The sequence below is a fragment of the Stigmatopora argus genome, chromosome 3, assembly GCF_051989625.1.
Source record: "Stigmatopora argus isolate UIUO_Sarg chromosome 3, RoL_Sarg_1.0, whole genome shotgun sequence".
NCBI classification, from domain to species: domain Eukaryota; kingdom Metazoa; phylum Chordata; class Actinopteri; order Syngnathiformes; family Syngnathidae; genus Stigmatopora; species Stigmatopora argus.
The window spans coordinates 9,809,560-9,828,145 of NC_135389.1; the positions used below are offsets into that span (position 1 = coordinate 9,809,560).

General features: G+C 40.6%; 2 protein-coding genes across 4 annotated transcripts; one reads left to right on the plus strand and one right to left on the minus strand.

Moving 5' to 3' along the window:
- Nucleotides 1-974: 974 nt before the first annotated feature.
- lmod2a (leiomodin 2 (cardiac) a) lies at nucleotides 975-6,656 on the plus strand. Of its 2 annotated transcripts, none has more exons than XM_077596585.1 (4): nucleotides 975-2,515; nucleotides 2,872-3,730; nucleotides 3,906-4,321; nucleotides 6,490-6,656. In XM_077596585.1, exons 1-4 carry the CDS (start codon nucleotides 2,210-2,212, stop codon nucleotides 6,502-6,504), a joined length of 1,596 nt encoding a protein of 531 aa, XP_077452711.1. In that variant the 5' UTR covers nucleotides 975-2,209; the 3' UTR covers nucleotides 6,505-6,656. The 2 variants fall into 2 exon arrangements, with proteins under 2 accessions (XP_077452711.1, XP_077452712.1); XM_077596586.1 differs by having other exon boundaries at nucleotides 1,037-1,113.
- A 238-nt stretch (nucleotides 6,657-6,894) lies between these two features.
- On the minus strand, nucleotides 6,895-18,191 carry wasla (WASP like actin nucleation promoting factor a). Of its 2 annotated transcripts, XM_077596583.1 has the most exons (11): nucleotides 17,500-18,189; nucleotides 15,109-15,243; nucleotides 14,952-15,038; nucleotides 13,828-13,924; nucleotides 13,301-13,324; nucleotides 10,621-10,804; nucleotides 10,313-10,355; nucleotides 9,878-10,031; nucleotides 8,828-9,444; nucleotides 8,657-8,765; nucleotides 6,895-7,647 (listed from the first exon to the last, which is right to left on the minus strand). In XM_077596583.1, exons 1-11 carry the CDS (start codon nucleotides 17,602-17,604, stop codon nucleotides 7,586-7,588), a joined length of 1,617 nt encoding a protein of 538 aa, XP_077452709.1. In that variant the 5' UTR covers nucleotides 17,605-18,189; the 3' UTR covers nucleotides 6,895-7,585. The 2 variants fall into 2 exon arrangements, with proteins under 2 accessions (XP_077452709.1, XP_077452710.1); XM_077596584.1 differs by lacking the exon at nucleotides 13,301-13,324 and having other exon boundaries at nucleotides 17,500-18,191.
- Nucleotides 18,192-18,586: the final 395 nt, after the last annotated feature.

The window sequence follows — 18,586 nt, forward strand, 5'->3', positions numbered from 1 at the left end:
TAGAGGCCCAAAGAGTGAAAGAGTAAGAGTGCGTCGGTGTGAGCAAACGTGGAATGAATCCTAATAAACTTGTTAATATTCAGTTGCATTTTATATTCTCACAGAGTGTGGACATTTTTCAGACTATAGTTCACCATCAGATTTGTTAAACCTTCAGTCTTGGGGAGAAAAATAGTGACTGGTCCATGGTGTGACTAGTAGAATACAAACGAAAGATATCAACAGGAATTGAACAGAATCCTCCCATGTGACATCAAAAGGGTTAAACAAAGTTTCCATTGTGGCTCTTTATCAGGGAGGATGCAGTTCAAAGGTCACATTCACAGCAGCTTTCAGCTAAGAGTGCAGTTATGAGGCACCAAGTAATGAGATACAAGAGAGGTCCCCAGGCTCTGCCTGTTGCCGAGGCAACATGACAACAAAAGCACAGGCGGCGTAATCCGCTTTAATGAAAATAAGAGCTTTACATAAGTGGAAAATGAACTGATGGACGAAATGATCGAGTAATAAATTAAATAATCAAACAAACATTGCCAAAAGTGAATGCCCAACTAATCTACCAAGAATCTTGTTAGGAGCCATGGAATCACTATTTTGCTAAGCAACGCTTAACCACCTGATCAAATGACTAACAACCCCAAAGACACACTGTATAAACATCCAACCAAATTATCAACCACTTGAGGGCCTAATTAACTACCAACTAATTTACCACTAAAACTAGTCAATTGAATGACTAAGCAAACAAGCAAATGACATTCAAACTAACTGAGAAACCAGCATAATAACCAATCAATAAACACAGGCACTGCCAATTAACTAAGCAACAAACCAAATTGGCATACTATCAAATCAATCAACGACCTAACAGCCAGCAGAAACTCAACCACCTGGAGGCAAACATTTTTTCCTTAATCTCTCCGGAAGTGTGAGTGAGCGAGGGTCAAAATTCCCTCCATTGTCAATCACTGCAGTCAGCGCCAGCTGAGGCCAAACTAGACTAGACCAAACTAATTGTATCTTGATTTTGGCCTTACAGACACATCGCTGGCAAACGATCGGTCCTGTTTGATGTCTCGAGAGATGCCAATCACCTGGTGTAGTGTCACCTATGTATGTTATTTAGCCCTTACAACCATGCCATGTCAGAATTTCTGCTTGTCTGGCATAACAACTTTGGATGACCTACAATCTGCTAAAATCTGTTGGTAAATATTGACAAGCGGTGTCACATGACCATTGCGGACTATCTTTTTTTATGTATCATACGAGAGCAAAAAGACTGGCACCTCGCTGAGCAGGCATTTAAACAGTTGAAATCGTCAAACATCTATATTATCATATAAAAGATGTAAATGTGTACACAGTCTTGTTTAACTTAGATTTTGTTACAAAAGACAGGTTTTAATCTGTGATCATAAATCATTCCTCCTCCCGACTCAGATCGTAAATCCGAAGTCCTCCCCCCAAAAAAAAGAAATTTCGGGTTTGCTTGGGGCTCGGGCTTCCAAATCAAGTTAATTTCTCGGGTACGGTCCGGGTTGGGTTTTTGGACCCGCTGGCCGGGTTTGTTTTTTCGGCCTGATCTCACCTCTGCTAGGAATCAAATTTCACTTTTCTGTTTCTTTTCAATCTGGTAACGCTCACATAAAAATGTATTGTCTGCACACGCTTTCTTATCAAATCCTGGGTCGCTTGCAAATCTCGAAATGTGAAAAAGAACCGCACCAAAATATATTGTAGTCCCCACCAGAGAGCGAACTATTGACTTTCCTGGTGCGAATCCACTCACTTTCATTACCTTGCTTGGCAGAGGTTTGATTGAAGCAAAATTACCTGCCAATTTGGTAAATTTGTACTCCTACATAAAAGACTTGTACTGTTTTGAGGAAGAATCCAGATCTGCTTTGGCTGCATGTCACCCCCTCAAGTAATAGAAACTTTTCTTCAAGCATATCTTTAAGTACTTTACTGGATGTCCCCCGACATGTTATGCAACGAGGAGATTCATTAGTGACAGTTTCTCGTGGAGCTCTCAGCAAAGGCCACTCAGAGGACTCACATTCCACCACTAAGCTGCACTCACTCACATCACCCAAGGGCCAACACCCTAAAAAAAGATTAGTTATCAGAGGCCTAATGTTCCCTCCCCTTTGTCGGTTGATGAAGAACCCACAAGAAATCTCGCATTTGTATCTGCTGCATCCTGATGGAGGAGCTTGCAAAAAAATCAATCACCACAGTGACAGGGAAAGTTATTACATTGTTAAAAATGAACGGCTCACCGAGAAAACCTAAGACATATGAGGACGCGGACGAAAACGAGCTATTGGCCTCACTGTCCTGTGAAGAACTCCAACAACTGGAAAAGGAACTGGAGGACCTACACACAGACGGCTGCGTACCCATTGGTCTGAGGCAAAAGGACCAGACAGCCAAGGAGCCAACAGGGAACTTTGACAGGGACGCATTGTTCAGGTACTGGGAGGATGAGAACACTAAAAATCTCGGACAGGTGAGCATGAGTTGCAACCAGTTGCTGGTCTGGAAATATCTTAAAAATGCATTTTGTTCTTTAATTGACCTTGTAAAGTAACAAAAATATGTCTCGTGAATTTGAAATAATACAGAAACAATTTTACCGCTAACAATCCTTCTATATTTGAATTAGTAATTTTTAGAAAGAAAAAAAATCCATGTACATACATACAGTAAAACAGGCCCCGAAGACAATGAAAATCAGAACCTGCCTTCTTTGTCACAGTATCGCAGGCAAAAAAAAGTGTGTTTTGACACAGCCACAAAAAAGGCTGTTGTTAACGACAGCTATCTTTCATCTAATCTATTTTCATGCCTTGTTATTGTCCATAGGGTAATCGCCCGAATAAGAGTGGAGCCCAACAAGAGGAAGCCAAGACGCCAAAGAATTTGCACAAGGTATCTCAAAATCAATTCCAGAATCTTCCTTGGAAAAGTGTTGAGAAGACAGAAGAATGTCAAACACAGTCGAAGAGTAAATGTTCGGAGAAGGGTCCTTTAAACACAATGGAGGTGTCAAAATTAGACACGATGGTCTCTGACAAAGACAGCAAAAACCCCATCGTGATCAAGGAAACCTTGGAGAAAGTTCTGCGTGACGATCCCAGCACCAGTGAAGTGAACCTCAACAACGTGCAGGACATCTCCCAGGAAACATTGCTCAGCTTTGTCGAGGCACTGACCTCTAACACCCACATTAAAGTCTTCAGCATCGCCAACACACATGCCGATGACCAAATAGCTCTGGCTCTCTCCAAGAGTCTTTGCCAGAACCGCTCTATTCGAAACCTGAACATCGAGTCCAACTTTGTTACAGGGAAAGGAGTCCTGGCTTTGCTGGAGGCTCTGACCCACAACACCACCCTAGTAGAACTCCGCTTCCACAATCAGAGGCACATTTGTGGTGGAAAAGTGGAGATGGAAATGGTCCGGCTCCTACGAGAGAACACCACCCTGCTCAAGCTTGGGTACCAATTCGATCTCCCAGGTCCTAGAATGGCAGCAACCGGGATCCTGACTCGGAACCAGGACCAGGAGCGACAAAGGCGCCTTCAACTTAAAAAAGATCAAAGTCTGGCTGCGGTGTCTACTCAAATTTTTACAGGGAAGCCAATCTCAAATATCAACCTTCACAAAAACCCTACCACAGTTGGCCCTCAAAGGGATGTGCAGCATCGGAATCTTGGAGAAGGTAGTTTTGATAGTTGTCAGAATAGCTTTGTCCCACCCCCCTTGACTACTTCAAATTTTATTCTGTTCAGTTGAATAGTTTTGCATGCATTAGCTGTCTATTAATTGTTTTCACCCTAAAATTGTCTGTTCTATTAATTTACCAGTTTAGTCACTCATTCAGTGTTGTCCTTTAGTGTCATCTTCTCCTAGTTTTTTCCTTCAACACAAGAAGGAGCAGGGTCTTACTGAAACATCTACTCAAACATCACCCAAGAAGCCGACTTCCAAGATAAACCTTCACAGAAACCCTACTACGGCCGCCCCTTCTGTTGGGGAAATGCCCACTAGGAGAATCAGTGAGATGGTCAGACACCACGAAGGCTACAGTGCTGCGACCAATCAAAGGAAGCTGAAGTACAAGAATCTGAAAAACGACACCAACGAGAAAGAGAGTGTGGACATTCTAAAAGAGTTGAAGAACTCCTTGAAACCGTCCTCACAGAGGAGGCAAGACGAGTCAGCAAATCCCCAACCGCCGCCCCTGCAGAGATCCGGTCGTGATGACCTGATGGCGGCAATTCGGATGAGCGGCATCAGGTCCTTGAACAAGGTAAGACCTCAATATGGAGGCATTGATGTAGAGCTACCCAAATTGTGGCCAGCAAGGTCTGCATGTCATATCTAGGGGGTCAGCTAAATAATTTGTAATGTTAACCGTGCCTTTCCAATTTGAGATTTTAGAACATGAACTTTAAGGTCATACCGCAGCATCACAATTGGATTTAAGTGAAACATTCCTTTTTGTTTTTTTAACTTTAAGGGGTCTGTGGTATGCTTTGGGTTGCTGCATAATCCAAGAGTACTTGAAATTGGAATGTGGCAACTATACTAATGAATGGTCACCAAGATTTTGTGGTTGACAGCCTAATTCATTGTTCTCTTTAATACACATAAATTCATCCAGCTGATTAAGTAGCAAGCAACCCAAGACAAGCACACTGCGACAGTTTGAAAGTCTTATTTTTTGTACATGTATTTTTATGTCTATACGTATTAACAGGCGTTACAATGTCTTATTTTATCAAATAACAAAAAAATGCACATTAATTTTTAAACAATTTATTGGTTTTTAGAGATTGTTTTTTTTCCACAATGTGTGTGAATCACTTATTGCATGACTATTTCTTGTGTTCTTAACTTACTAATTTTTCAATTCCTCATGCACAAGGTACTAATAGGAGTATGTGGGGTGGAAATACTTGTCTCCTGGACCAATAATTCATATTTCATAATTCATAATTCATAATTCATGTCTAAAATGCCTTTGCTATTCCTGCATCCTCACCCTCTTGCCACTGGAACAACGAAATTTCCCGAATACGGGACGAATAAAGTTATCCAATCCAATCCAATCCAATAAGGCTTGGAAGCTTTGCTAAGCTAAGCATTTAATAAAGCTTAAAAGCTTGATGAGAGTTCTCATCACTGCAACACATTATAAATAGTCATGACCAATGTTCCCTCTAATTTTTCGTTGGTCTGAGCAGAAAGTCAACCTCCCTGAGCGCACTGAGTACCAGTGTGAGCGACATCATCGGTACTCGGATGATTCGCCTAAAGACGTTTCGCCGACGGACGTTTGACAGACGGGCAGGACGCCGAATGGACGTTCCGCCGAACGTTCATTCGGCCGAACGGAGGTTTCGCCGAAACGGGATTCGCGCGCTCGCCCCGCCCCCGGATCGTGTGTGTACAAGTTTTTCAACCTCGGCCCGCGGGCCATATACGGCCCGTTAGGATTTTTAATCCGGCCCGCCGCCGGTGTTGTCCAAATTATAGTAAAAATCAATGTTAGTCTACCATCAATGGCAGCCCGGGAATAAGCACTCTTGGGCGGGCAGATGTAGCAGAACCGAGCCGTAAAATGACAGCAATCGGGTCAAATCCATCCTAAAACAGCATTTAATGATTAAATACAAATACTGGAGCTCTTTGGACATTAGAACCGAGCCCAGGGAAGTGAATTCCTTGGTAAAATGTCGTGATGATATCGCGATGGAGGCAAAAAAACGTCTATATACGTCCATTCGCCAAACAGCTCAAAATGCTCTCAAATTCGGTCAAATCCAGCCGAAAACAGCGTTTAATGATTAAATACAAATACTGGAGCTCTTTGGACATTAGAACCGAGCCCATCATGAAGAAAGGGGTAAAAAAAAAAAAAAAAAAAAAAAAAAAAAAAAAAAAAAAAAAAAAAAAAAAAAAAAAAATCCGTTTTTTTTTTTTTACTGCGCGCCATAGGATTTCTGCTGCGCAGAGAAGACGAGAGTAGTGCGCAATTGCGCACGCGCGCAGCTTAGAGGGAACAGTGGTCATGACTCTTCTTTAGCATCTTGAAAGGCTTCAACAACAGCTGCGAGACAATTCTTCACTTTCCACCTAAAAAATAAATCTAACAAAGTCTCTGTGGTTCCCTTTCGTACATTTTTTAAGTTAAATTGGTTCACATTGCCTAACTGAATTTGTTAGAGCTAAAAAAGGATAAAACATCATTACTAGCAGGGCTTTTCAGCACGGATAGGCAGGTGCCAAATTATATGAAGAGGTGCAACAAGATATTAGATGTGTGTTTGAGTATTTCATTTTGTTTTCCTCCTCACAACAGATGAATCTTGTTGTATTTAGGCAGTCTTGGGTCCATTAAAATATGCAATTAATAATATAACACTAAGAGTTTAATTTTTTCTAAATATTTTGAATGTGTCCTTCTCGTTGCAGGTGTCACAGAGATAGAGACACTCACCATGTTGTCACGTTTGGATTACTGTGTAAATGTCAGGTAAACGCAAAAACAATGTATAGCAGAATTCTCATACGCTGGTGTGGTTGTGATGTGTGTCAGGTCTTTTTACATTTTGAAACAATATTAAATACAATTCATGTCACCAATGAGAATTCTTATAAATAAAATAAGCTATACTTGCATGCGACCAGTAGATGACGTGAAAGACAACAGCTGTACCTGAGCCTTTTGCTTTGGAGTGGGTCAATAAATTCACCCCGTTCCTGCGTGGGTTCTCTCCAGGTAGTCCAGTTTCTTCCTACGTTCCAAAAACATGCCTACTCCTAGTGAGGATAAGCAGTAGGGGAAATTAATGAATGGTTCAAATAAGCAGGACCTGCTGCACTGTAAATATGAACATTTATTTAATTATACAATTTAGCATCTGTCCACACATAGTTTGGCTGACTGGCGCAGTTAAAACCAAAACAGTTTAAAACTTTGACTACATCTTTTCACTGTCTACATTTTGGTTCACGGTCATTTGCTTTGCATAAGAGCAGGACGTCACTGTCCGCCTAGGTGATCAATAAGACGTGAGAAGGGGGAGGAAAGATGCTGCAAAACATTTTCAACAGAGTGTCAGTCGCTACAAGCTATGGAATGGTCAAGATAGAACTTTGCTGGAAATAAAATGTCATTGGACATTGGAAATCAAAACAAAATGCTTGTGCAAACGAACGCCTCAGTTACATATTAACAACCATAATAATAATAATAATAATGATGAAAAAAAGGTAGCTTAACCGGAACATTTTGGTCATGAAGGGAAAGTAAATTGGCAGGTTAGAGTTTCTGCAGGCAAGGAAAAAAATTGTGGGAGAAAAAAGACGTATAAAAAAAAAAAACAACGTAGGGAAGCCGCTGGAATACCTTAACGAAGGAGAAAGTGTGTTCTCAAAATGGCTGCCAAACTACGACGAAGAGGCTGGAACGCGAACAGAAATGAAAATAGTTTGAAAAATAAATACACGCAAAATTTGTAAAATTGGAATTTGCCTCCTGGAAGATTTGTTTTCTGTTTTAGTATTTTCAGTCATCCCACTCGTCGTCCTCTTCAAAGTCTTCTTCCTCATCATCATCATCCTCGTCGTCTGAGAGAAGGAAAAAAAATGTCAGATTTTTTTCTGAAATAAACAACTTCGGGGTTTCAGCGCTATAGATTTTTGGTATCCGACCTTGTTCTAAGTATAGCACTTGAGAAATTTGACTTTCAGAAAAATCCAAGAATTTTTAAGTATCAGACATTTAAGTAATTAACTATATTTTTGGTTATTTTAAAAAAAACTAAACACGAATACAGTCACATCTCAAGCGAATGGACCCACAAATAAATGCCATTGATATGTTTTCTTTTCCTAATGATATGATCTTAGTCAAAATTACACTTTTTCGGGGAAATAATTCACAGCCTTTTGGGAAATAAATGACTGGTGAAATAAATAGTTTTCCATAATGAATGACATTTTTTACTCACTGAAATTTAATTTCCAGATGATTTTTTGGAGAAACTGAAATATTCCCTGTATATTTATAATAACACTCACAACTCACTGTCAATCAGAAAACAGTAGCTCTGTGTGTGTGTTAATAACTGCTATGATATTCATAATGTAATCAATTGTCAACAAAACATATATTTTTGTTTTAGGGATATTATAGAGTGGCCGTCTTCTGAGATCTGTATACATTTGTGATTTTCAAGATTTCAATACTTGCAGAAAATTAGTTTAAAAAAATACTACTTAAAAATATAAACACCAAGTAAAAATTACTGTGCAAGCAGATATTACATGGCTTCATTTTTTAAATGAGCATATGATAATGCATTATTATATTTATAATTTATATTTATTTACTCATTTATATAATGTGAACAAGCAAGTGAGGGGAAGCATTTTTTTCCATGGGTACAGAAGAAAAAAAACAACTTTTACAGTTGGACTTTAGGTGACCTCTTATAGTTGGGAAATTATGGTATACAGCATTTATTTGTAAATATAAAACTTTTGGGACATTACTCTTTTGAAGATGTGTCAAACTTGTAGAGGCAAAAAAATAGCAGGAAGTCACAGTGTTCGCATTATCTGTCTGGGACCATACCTGAAGAATGGATGGCTTTGCTCCTCTTTTGCATGACTTCCATGAGGGCACCCACAATGCCCACTGTGGGAGCTGACGTAGGGGGACTGGACTCCGGATGATCCGGTACCTGCCAAGACAGACATGTCACCGAAAATCTGCGATGAAATCGTCATCATGAGTGGGTGGTACCGTTTTGAGTTGAATGCCTTGGCGAATCTGGTCCAGCAGCGCGTCCCGTCTGGCGCTGCTGCCTGGAGGCGGTTCTCTGTGGTTTTGCTCCACCTTCTTTAGCTGAGCACCACCCCGGATCTGCTCCAGAAGCGCTGACTTCCCAGCGGGGAGTGGCGAACGAGGCACGTCGCCCCGCACGGAGTCTGGCTCCGGCGGGGGCGGGGGGCCCGGCGGAGGAGGCGGTGGAGGAGGAGCGGGTGGGGCGACGGTGGCTCGATTCACCGGGGATTGGTGGGGCGGTGGGGGAGGAGGGGGTGGCGCTTGTGGGGAAGAGTTTGATGCAGGCGGGGCAGGTGCAACTTGAGGGTGGTGTGGGTGATGGGGGCCTCCCCTGGTTGGAGGAGGGGGCGGCGCACCCAACGTTCCCGGCCTGGTCGGCGGTGGAGGAGGAGGGGCCGAGGAAGGGGCGCGGGAAGGAGGCGGGGGAGGAGGGGGAGCCCCACGGCCTCCTCTGGACGGGGGAGGAGGGGGAGGCGGAGTGGAGCTGTGTGCAGGTGGAGGAGGTGGGGTGGAGCCATGTGCGGGTGGTGGAGGAGGCGGAGGAGGGCCGCCCCGTGAGGGAGGCGGAGGGGGTGCTGTAGAAGGGCACACCGAGCATCATGTCAACAAGGTAAAGCAGTAAACCAAAGCGACTCTTTTAGCATGCAGGATCACAAAGTTTCAGGCCAGCCACGCTCCTCTCACGGATTACACTCACTTAAACGCTCCACTTTTCGGTGCGTGGGCATATTCCACCTTCGACCATGTCTCCACTTTAATTGAGTACACACACCGATTCACTTCCCGCTCACAGTCTCATTCCATCCATGCTGTGATGAATATTGCCCTTCTCAAAGTCCAGTCAATCATGGGCACTGGAATGGCACTTGCCTGTTTTACAGCCTCTTTTGTGAAAATACTCATTGCGCATAACTCAGCCATCCTAATCTCATACAATCTTTTATTGCTTGCAGTTAAACCCACTCAAGCTCATTCTCTTGTCTCAAACTCTCTCACACACACACCTACCCTGCCTCCTGAGCTCATTCTTGACGGCTTCAACTCCTCCTTTCTTCTCAATGAACTCGTAGATGACCTTGGAAGTTTCTCTGTCCTTCAGTTGCGCCTCTGAGATTCCACACATGTCAAACAAATTTTTCAGCTCTGGGTCCAAGTTGTTGAGCTGAAAAGTAGGCATAAACAAAAAAAAAAACAATGGTTTTTCAGGAAGAAAGGAGGGGTTGAATCATTGATGTTAACTTGTCAACGGCTAATTTACAGACATTGCTTGTGCTTATCTGTTGTCAGTTTCAATAGTTTATCACCATGACAGAAAGTGGATATATTTTAGAGGAATGTTTACGTGTGCGACAACAACAGCTCTTGTTTAGGGATGTCATTGTTCAGCCACCACAACACATACAAAGTGCTTATTGTTTTACCCCACGTGTGTGTGCTACTCACATCAAAACCCGTGTTTGGATCCCAGCCCACGTGACCGATGTGCCTGGAGAAAGGACAGATGCAGTTAGACTGTTGTCCAGCCAACACACTCTACCTCAGCTGCATGCTTAATAGCTATGAGCTAGGTAGTTAAATCACAGGTAGACAGGTTTAGTTATTAAATATTCTATAGCTGTAAGCCAGGTCTTAAAAATGAAGTAATCCGCTACCATTTATCATGCCAAATATCCAGTCCATTTTTAAAATTGAAGAGCCGGCAGTGAATGATTTTTCACAGACTCTGACAAGTAGATGAAGGTGAAACTAACTGGAAATTGCTAGGTGTGCCAATGTCAGCCTTTGTCAGCTTTTTCTTCTTGACTTTGTTCTTTTTGTCCTTCCTGTGACTCAGTATGTTGTTGACATGGTACTGCGAGCCAATGGAGTTGATCAGCCGCACGTTATTGATCTCTGGGTTCTTGATGTCCACCGTAGCCATGTGCAGTGTGGGACCTACAGAAAGCAATTTGGTTATGGCCACAAAGAAACAAAAACAACAAAGCAAGAAATGCGCAAGATAGAGGAACGCCCGTTCGAAGAATTAGCTTGACTTGCTGTACTGTAAGTCAACAAACGCCCTAGGAGGATGTGCAAAAGAGGTTCTGACCTTGGTTCCTACGCTAAAGCTGACTAATCTATTATGTAACTCAAAAGACAAAAACGAGAGCAAAATGATGGAGTAGCGGAATTATTATTTTTTTTTGACTGACCATCTTTGTGATCGACATATTGAGCACCTCTTTGTATGCCAAACTGTTTGATCCGTTATATATATGTGTATGTATGTATGTATGTATGTATGTATGTATGTATGTATGTATGTATGTATGTATGTATGTATGTATGTATGTATGTATGTATGTATGTATGTATGTATGTATGTATGTATGTATGTATGTATGTATGTATGTATGTATGTATGTATGTATGTATGTATGTATGTATGTATGTATGTATGTATGTATGTATGTATGTATGTATGTATGTATGTATGTATGTATGTATGTATGTATGTATGTATATATATATATATATATATATATATATATATATATATATATATATATATATATATATATATATATATAACTTGCTGAGCAATTGAGATATTATTGACAATTCAGGACATTACCGCGAGACATTGAGTTCAGCAGTATGTAAAAAAAGAAAACCATATTGCATCCAAGCAATTCATCCCCAAATGCCCCATGATCATTATTATAATTATTATTATTCTTTATTATGAAAATTATTTGGGTGAATAGCTAACCAGACTTTGATTTTTAATTCGAATTTGTAAATTGCTTGTGCTGTGGCGCTTGTCAAAAGATTTGGATAAGGATTAGCTGCTCTGGATTAAGGATGCTTCTGCACTTTATAAAGATTATGAGGAATTGGAGGAGTGAAGACATTTAAAGCGATAACGTAAAAAAATCTAGATAAGGGACCAAGGGCCCAGAATCTTTTGCAAAAAATATGGTCTTTTATAAACCCAAAACCTGAGCCAAACCCAAGACTTGCTTGTACTTTCATACAAGACTTCAAGCGAATCTTTGCCTCGCGTCGCTCATGAGTTTTAACCGCAGGAGTTGTGTACACACCAAACACAAATCATTTACGCTACATTGATATTCTCCTTCCACCTCAGTCTTCTGGCAAGGGTGCCTTTGTTGGCTGCTTGGCAACAATTCTTTTTCCCCTCCATGCCAGCCGTTAGTGAATTGACATTCACTTTTCATTGAAGCAAGTCGTGCAAATCGTCAAATTCAAAGCCAGTGTATATGCACCATTATAACCTAACCTGAAAACCATAAACCTCACCAAGCACTGTACTAAACCGCTAAATATACTGTTTAACTGGACCCGTAAACCTTAATTCAACGTAATGACCAAAACCCTAACTTAATCCTAAATTTTAACCCTCATAACAGAAAATTTGGTGTCGCAATGTATTCTAATTTTTTCCCCCTGGTACGATACATTAAACGCAGAGATGACATAAATAAATGTGTGGTTTGCTTGACAACAAGTGTTTACACTCGCTGCTCACATGACAACACTGTGGCGGCTTTGAGACTTACAGATTAGCTGTGCTAAAATAAGGTTAGCAGGTTAGCATTTGCGCCGCATGCTGCACAGATGGGCTGACTTCCCGCGATGAGGCTTAACCTGCACGACACGCCGCGGTGCGTTACCCACTAACCATATAAAACATTCCATGTTGTACAGCAAGAATTTGCTATTGTGTCCATGCCTTAATTCATGCAAAAAAAGAGAGATCGGGCTCGCTGACGGCACGTTAATCAAAGCTAGACACACCAATTAGGGTAGATGATTGGTTCTTCCACTATTACCAGCTATTTCTGTATGCCATACAAAAGGTAGACTATCGCCCTACTATTTCCACAAACAAGAATACGATCGACTCACAGCATACAAAACGTAAACAGACTGTCCTTTTTCTTTCCCCCCAAACAATGATGTGATCGACTGACATCGTCTGTGAAATCTCAGTCGCTCAGGATCAATGTATTGGTGGTCATTAGTGCTTTAGGTCCACGGTACTGCTCGTTGGTTGTGATTTTTTTAGTTAACACTGCGCAAACGCCTGCTTGAGGAGTTTCCGAATTTGCATCACTGAACAACCAGCAGGGCTTCGTTTTTGAGGCCTGCCATGAACAAATTCTATTTCAAGAAACTTCACAATGATAAGGCTAAACTGTACTGTGATGGCCATGGACCTTGTCAAACCTTTGTCAGATGACAAGTTTTCAATACTACTACAAAGTTAATTTGCGGGTCATTACCAAGAAAATAGGTGCTTATAAAAAAACATTGGTGCCTCATGTCAGAATGATATCCGAAGCAGAGAGAATAGTTCACCTTGTAAAAAAGTGAGATTTTTCAAGCATGAACGTGGAAATTGGCTGCACAAAAAGGTTAACATACCATTTTTAGATACACCATTTTTCTCTGCAAAACAAAAGAAAAATTAAGACAATTACTAGTGGAGCAATGTGCTCATGAAAAAAAGAGGGTGAGAAGAAAGAATAGGAGGGGAAAATAAGAAAGGACAAGAGACATATAAAAGGAGAAGGGGAAGAGATGAAAACACAAAGATGGGGAAAATGAAGATTTTAACTAAGTAAGTAAGAACAGAAAGTAGAAGTAGATGGATAAGAAAAAAGAAGTAGAGAAAACACAAGGGAGAAGAAAGGAGTAGAATGACAACAAAAAAGGAAAAGAAAAACAAGCAACAAAAAGGAGAAGAAAGATTAAGACAGAAAAGAGTGAATAATTAAGGTGCAGTGTTTAAAAGTCCATTTAGGTGCTCAAAAGTTTAAAACGAAGCAAGATGGCCCCTGTGAGTGTGGATGTAGTGCACCCAGACAAGAACAAGAAGTGGTGGTCGGAAGTGGCGCCAAGAGAGACCGAGCGAGTATCGGATGCAAAACGACGTGGGAGAGAGAACTTGCCGGTCTTGCGTAGTCGGCGGCAGAGCAATTCATTGACGCTTACTCGGAAGCGTTTGGCTTCTTCCTCGCTGGCGAAGTTCAAACCGATCTGGTTGGTCTGAGGGAGAAAAAACAAAAAAACACATTGGAAATTCTTCAGACCTTTGGTCTAATCCCTTTTATTCCATTCTCTCATCCTTGTTTGCGTTATGGATTTGACTGTGGGTCCTGAAAACAAGTCAATCCATCATATTTCTTGTAGGAAGAAAGCATAAGGGAGTGTGTGCGTATGTAGGTGTGCAGCAGTGTTGACAAATTGGGTTGGTTTCCGGCGAACTGGGTGGGTTATATATATGGTATGATTGGGCTTGGTTGGTAACTTTCTAATCTGGCAACTCTGAAGTGCAGCGTGCCATTGGCTCATGATCTACATACTTGAGGGTCACCAATTTGTATGCGTGAGGTTTAAAACTTTAATATTTATTTCCCTTGCAGATCATTGAAGTAAAAGGTCTTAGAATAATTGCATAATGAATCATTAGCACTGAAATATTGATATTTGTTTTAGTTGTATTCAAACTACCATACGTTACGTTAGATACAGTATTCATATTTCTTACGTAGGCATTTTTGCCCCACTAAGACAAGAGAGGACCCGATAATATACACTGTTCATCAGTTGAAGCTGAATTTTTGTCAAAGCATGAATGATATGTTCCAATGTAAATTGCTAACCGTTTTTTTCGTAACTAAGGGACGGCAATTGTGTTTTGTGGTTTAAAGTACAGTACATGTAATTTTCTTTGTTATCTGTGTTTAGTTTTACTGTTAAACTTAGTGTTAGAGTTTCCGTCAATTGGACTGTGATAAAACAATAAAAATAAGAAAAAATAAAAACATTTTGAAATGATTATTACATTACTTTTTGGGTATTTCTGTACCTTGATTTCAATCACACACATTTGAAGTGTTCATTATTCATAATCCGATAAATTTTATTTCTATACTAGTTCAAACAGTATAGCTTATTCAGTATCATAGCTGTATTTATTTTTCTAACCAGACAGATTTTCATGCTATCTAAATTATTATTGACCTATGTAAATATTTTTCCGTTTACTATAATTATAAGGATTCATACTCACATCCCCCACAAAGGAGATGAAGTAGGACCTGGCGCAACTGATGGAAAAGTTGTGGTAGAGCTCCTGCTCAAACATGGTCTTCCCCTCCTGAAACATAAACACAGATACAGCTCATTAGCAGATGTTTTTTACGTCAGCAAAGACCAGCGTGTCTCACCTTGACGTCAAAGACACGTATGAAGTAGGACCTCTGTGGGTTGTCTTTGACTAGACATGCCACTCCGCAGCATTTCTTTAGCCAGCCGCATGAGCGGTCGGCGGCATACACCTGAACCACCGCAGAACACAGAGTCTACAAAAACATACACAAACAGAATATAGACAGGTTAACATGTAGACTGTGTACCGGTCGATATATCTGAATATAAAGTATAATAAATCCAGTGTTTGTTTACACAACTGGTGTGGTAACATCACCTTGGCTTTGGAACTAGAACTAACTTTAGTAGTAGAAGGGAAGGTGAGGGAGAGAAACGCCAGCGCGTCATTGGAAGTCAGACACCTCACATTTAAACAGTGTGTGTTGTACAAGTACAATAATACCTTGACATACAAGTGAATCTGACACCTTGGAAATGTATTCAGGAGGGAAAAATAGCACATCAAAATATATTTTTATTCCCAAAACTTGTGTTTCTTTTGAAATAAACCTAAATACAAATGTCACAACTTTATTTCATAGAGTGAGTAACAAAGCAAAAGGCCAGCAATTAATCCGCTCTGGTTGAGGATTACAAGATTCACAGGGGGTTTAATTCCAAAAGTTACAATCATTGGGGGGGATTTTCTACTAGGTGGTGACCACTTCATTAATAACATCCAATACAATAATGTCCACTTTTTATTGTTACTATGACAAAGGGGTAATGCTTTGTTTGATATTGTGCATGTTTCTATTTTTAATATTTTGTACGAACAGCACTATTGCAGCGACAACTTCTTAAAATGATGCTTAAATAATTATATGTAAGTTGACATTACATAATAGTCCAATTTTTCAGAGGGTTGGTACTGCCCTCAAAGCTAAACCGCTGGTCTTTCAAAATGAAGTCTTTAAAATGTAATCTATATCTGTAAAATAATAATAATGCAGAGGTAGAGAACGTGTATCAGCCAGTGCAGACCCCAAACATGGGCTTCATGAACACAGAGGAAATATTAAATGGTGGTATTTAAAATCTCACACGGCCATTGGCGAGTGGGCGAGTAGGTAGCACACAATTGGCAGATACTTACATAATACAATGTAATGTGAGACTGCACCATCACCAATTTCAAATCTGCTCGTTTTCAAAGCAATTTGACTTACCAAAGGAATTCCAATCACATCACAATCCACATAAATGACAAGTCAGCTGGATCTCAAACACACCATGGTATGTCTGATACATTGGACAAAATAATGGAATCTGTCACAAGGTCAACTTCAAGCAAAAAATACAGTGGTACCTCTTTTTACGAAAGGCTCTAAATTAGACATTTTCAGGTTATGAAATATTTTGATAACAAGATCCAAGTAAATACAGACTGCTACTCCTTTGAAGTTATATTTAATGCTATAATCCTTTGTTTTGAATTCATCATTTGAAGTTGTTTAGATGCGTGTTTATGTGCATGTTTGTGTGCTAACGTTAGCTTCCTCCTTACCTGCATGAATAAAATTTTGCATGCTTGTTGTTCATTTTAATACAGTAATAAATCGTTTTCTTATCATTTTCTCCCATATTTCTGTGTTTCTCAGACCTTTCATACAAAATTGGAACACTGATCATTATTAAAGGGTTTAGTTGGTAGGGTTTTTAGTGCTGCTCTACTTACAAAAAATCCAAGTCACTAAAAAAGTAGAGTTATGATTGTACTGTATTTATAGTTGTGGCTTATAACAAATCAAATATGGCAACAAGAATCCTGATACTTCAATAGGATGTAAAATTCACCTAAATACAGTGGAACCTCTGGAAAAACTTCACTGTAGACGTATTGGGGATATTGTGATCTTATCTGAGGTTGACCCTAGGGTAAGAAAAGATGTGGGAGAGCTGGGTTCAAATCCAGGTCGGTCCACCTGTGTGGAGTTTGCATGTTCTCCCTGGGCCTGCATGGGTTTTCTCTGGGTACTCCTGTTTCCTCCCACATTCAGATGACCTACATTATAGGCTGATTGGACACTAAATTGCCCCTTGGTCTGAGTGTGAGCATGAATGTTGTTTGTCTCCTTGTGCCCTGGAATTGGCTGGCCACCAATTCAGCGTGCCCCCCGCCACTGGCCTGAAGTCAGCTGGGATAGGCTCCAGCACCCCCACGCAACCTTAGTGGGGATAAAGCGGATCAGAAAATGAGAGAGAATAACAAAAAAAATCATTATATTCATTGTTTTAGAACTGCATATCAAAGCAGTAGCCCTTTGCACTGGGTAGATCTCTTAGAATTAAGAGTATATGGGGGAAGATTAAAGATGTGATTGATTAAAACTAAAAGATGCAGGTTTTTTGAAGCGAACATCACTTGAGTGGATCACGGGATGCGGCGCAGGTGCAGTATTACTCACCGTACATTTCCTCCCCAGGTAGCCAAACAGACATTCGTTCTCCTGCGGGGTCAGCAGAAGCGAGCCCACGTTGGCGACCCGGCGGGGCAGCGGATGGCTGTTCATCGCCTTGTTCGTAGCGGCCTCCCCCGAAAGGACGCAGGGGTAGTCCGGGGAAACGCTTAATAATAAATAAATAAATAAATAAATATTGACGAAATTTACACGACGTCCATGCGGGCTGCGGGCAATGTGGCCTCCATCAGCCGGATCATCTCTGCCGATTTGCGGGTAGGCTTGGCTGGTCAAGGATCAGGCGTGTCTCCTGAGGCACCACCTGATTCTCAAATCGGAAATATTCTTCTGTTTGTGGGGGGAAAGGGTCAAAAAATCAACTTGAGTTTGTGTCTTTAAGAGGGAAAAAGAGAGGTCTTCATCTTTAAAAGTGAAGCAGCCGCAGCGACGAAAGTCATCCAACATGGCAACTACATGGAGCGTACCACTTTGCAAATGACCAGAGAGGAGAGCACCGAGTTGCCAACGATGTTCGGAGTGGTTTAAAAGCACAGAACGAAAACAAACGGTATAGCCTAAATTTTGACTTTATTATTTTCAAGCGTAGTTAAACAAGTGGCCCCATGGAAGTGAAATCTCCGAGATTTTACTCATTCTTGAAAATATTTTTTAGCCGAAAATGGTTTGGTCTGAGGAATGCAGCTCTCTGCGGACTTAAAGGGGAGGGGAGGGGCATCGTTGTGACGTCACTTGCACGGCCAGATGGTGGACCCTTCAATGCAAATAATAAAAACCGTCCTAAAATATTAATGTAATGTTTACAACCGCTCAGTTGTTTTTTTTACAAATTTCACCAGAAATTTAATGAAGATAAGAAATTCTTATATTACCATCAAAGAGTATTATGTGACATAAAACTGAAAATATGAAGAACATTTGCAAACACAAATGGTATTTCGACACTGAAATACCAGAATATAATCGTCCGTTCATTTTATTTAAACGATTTTTAATTAGTTATAAAACAATGAGCTATCGACAATCGATTTTTTTAGTTATTCGTCACCGTCCTGACATATTTGCGCTACGTCAC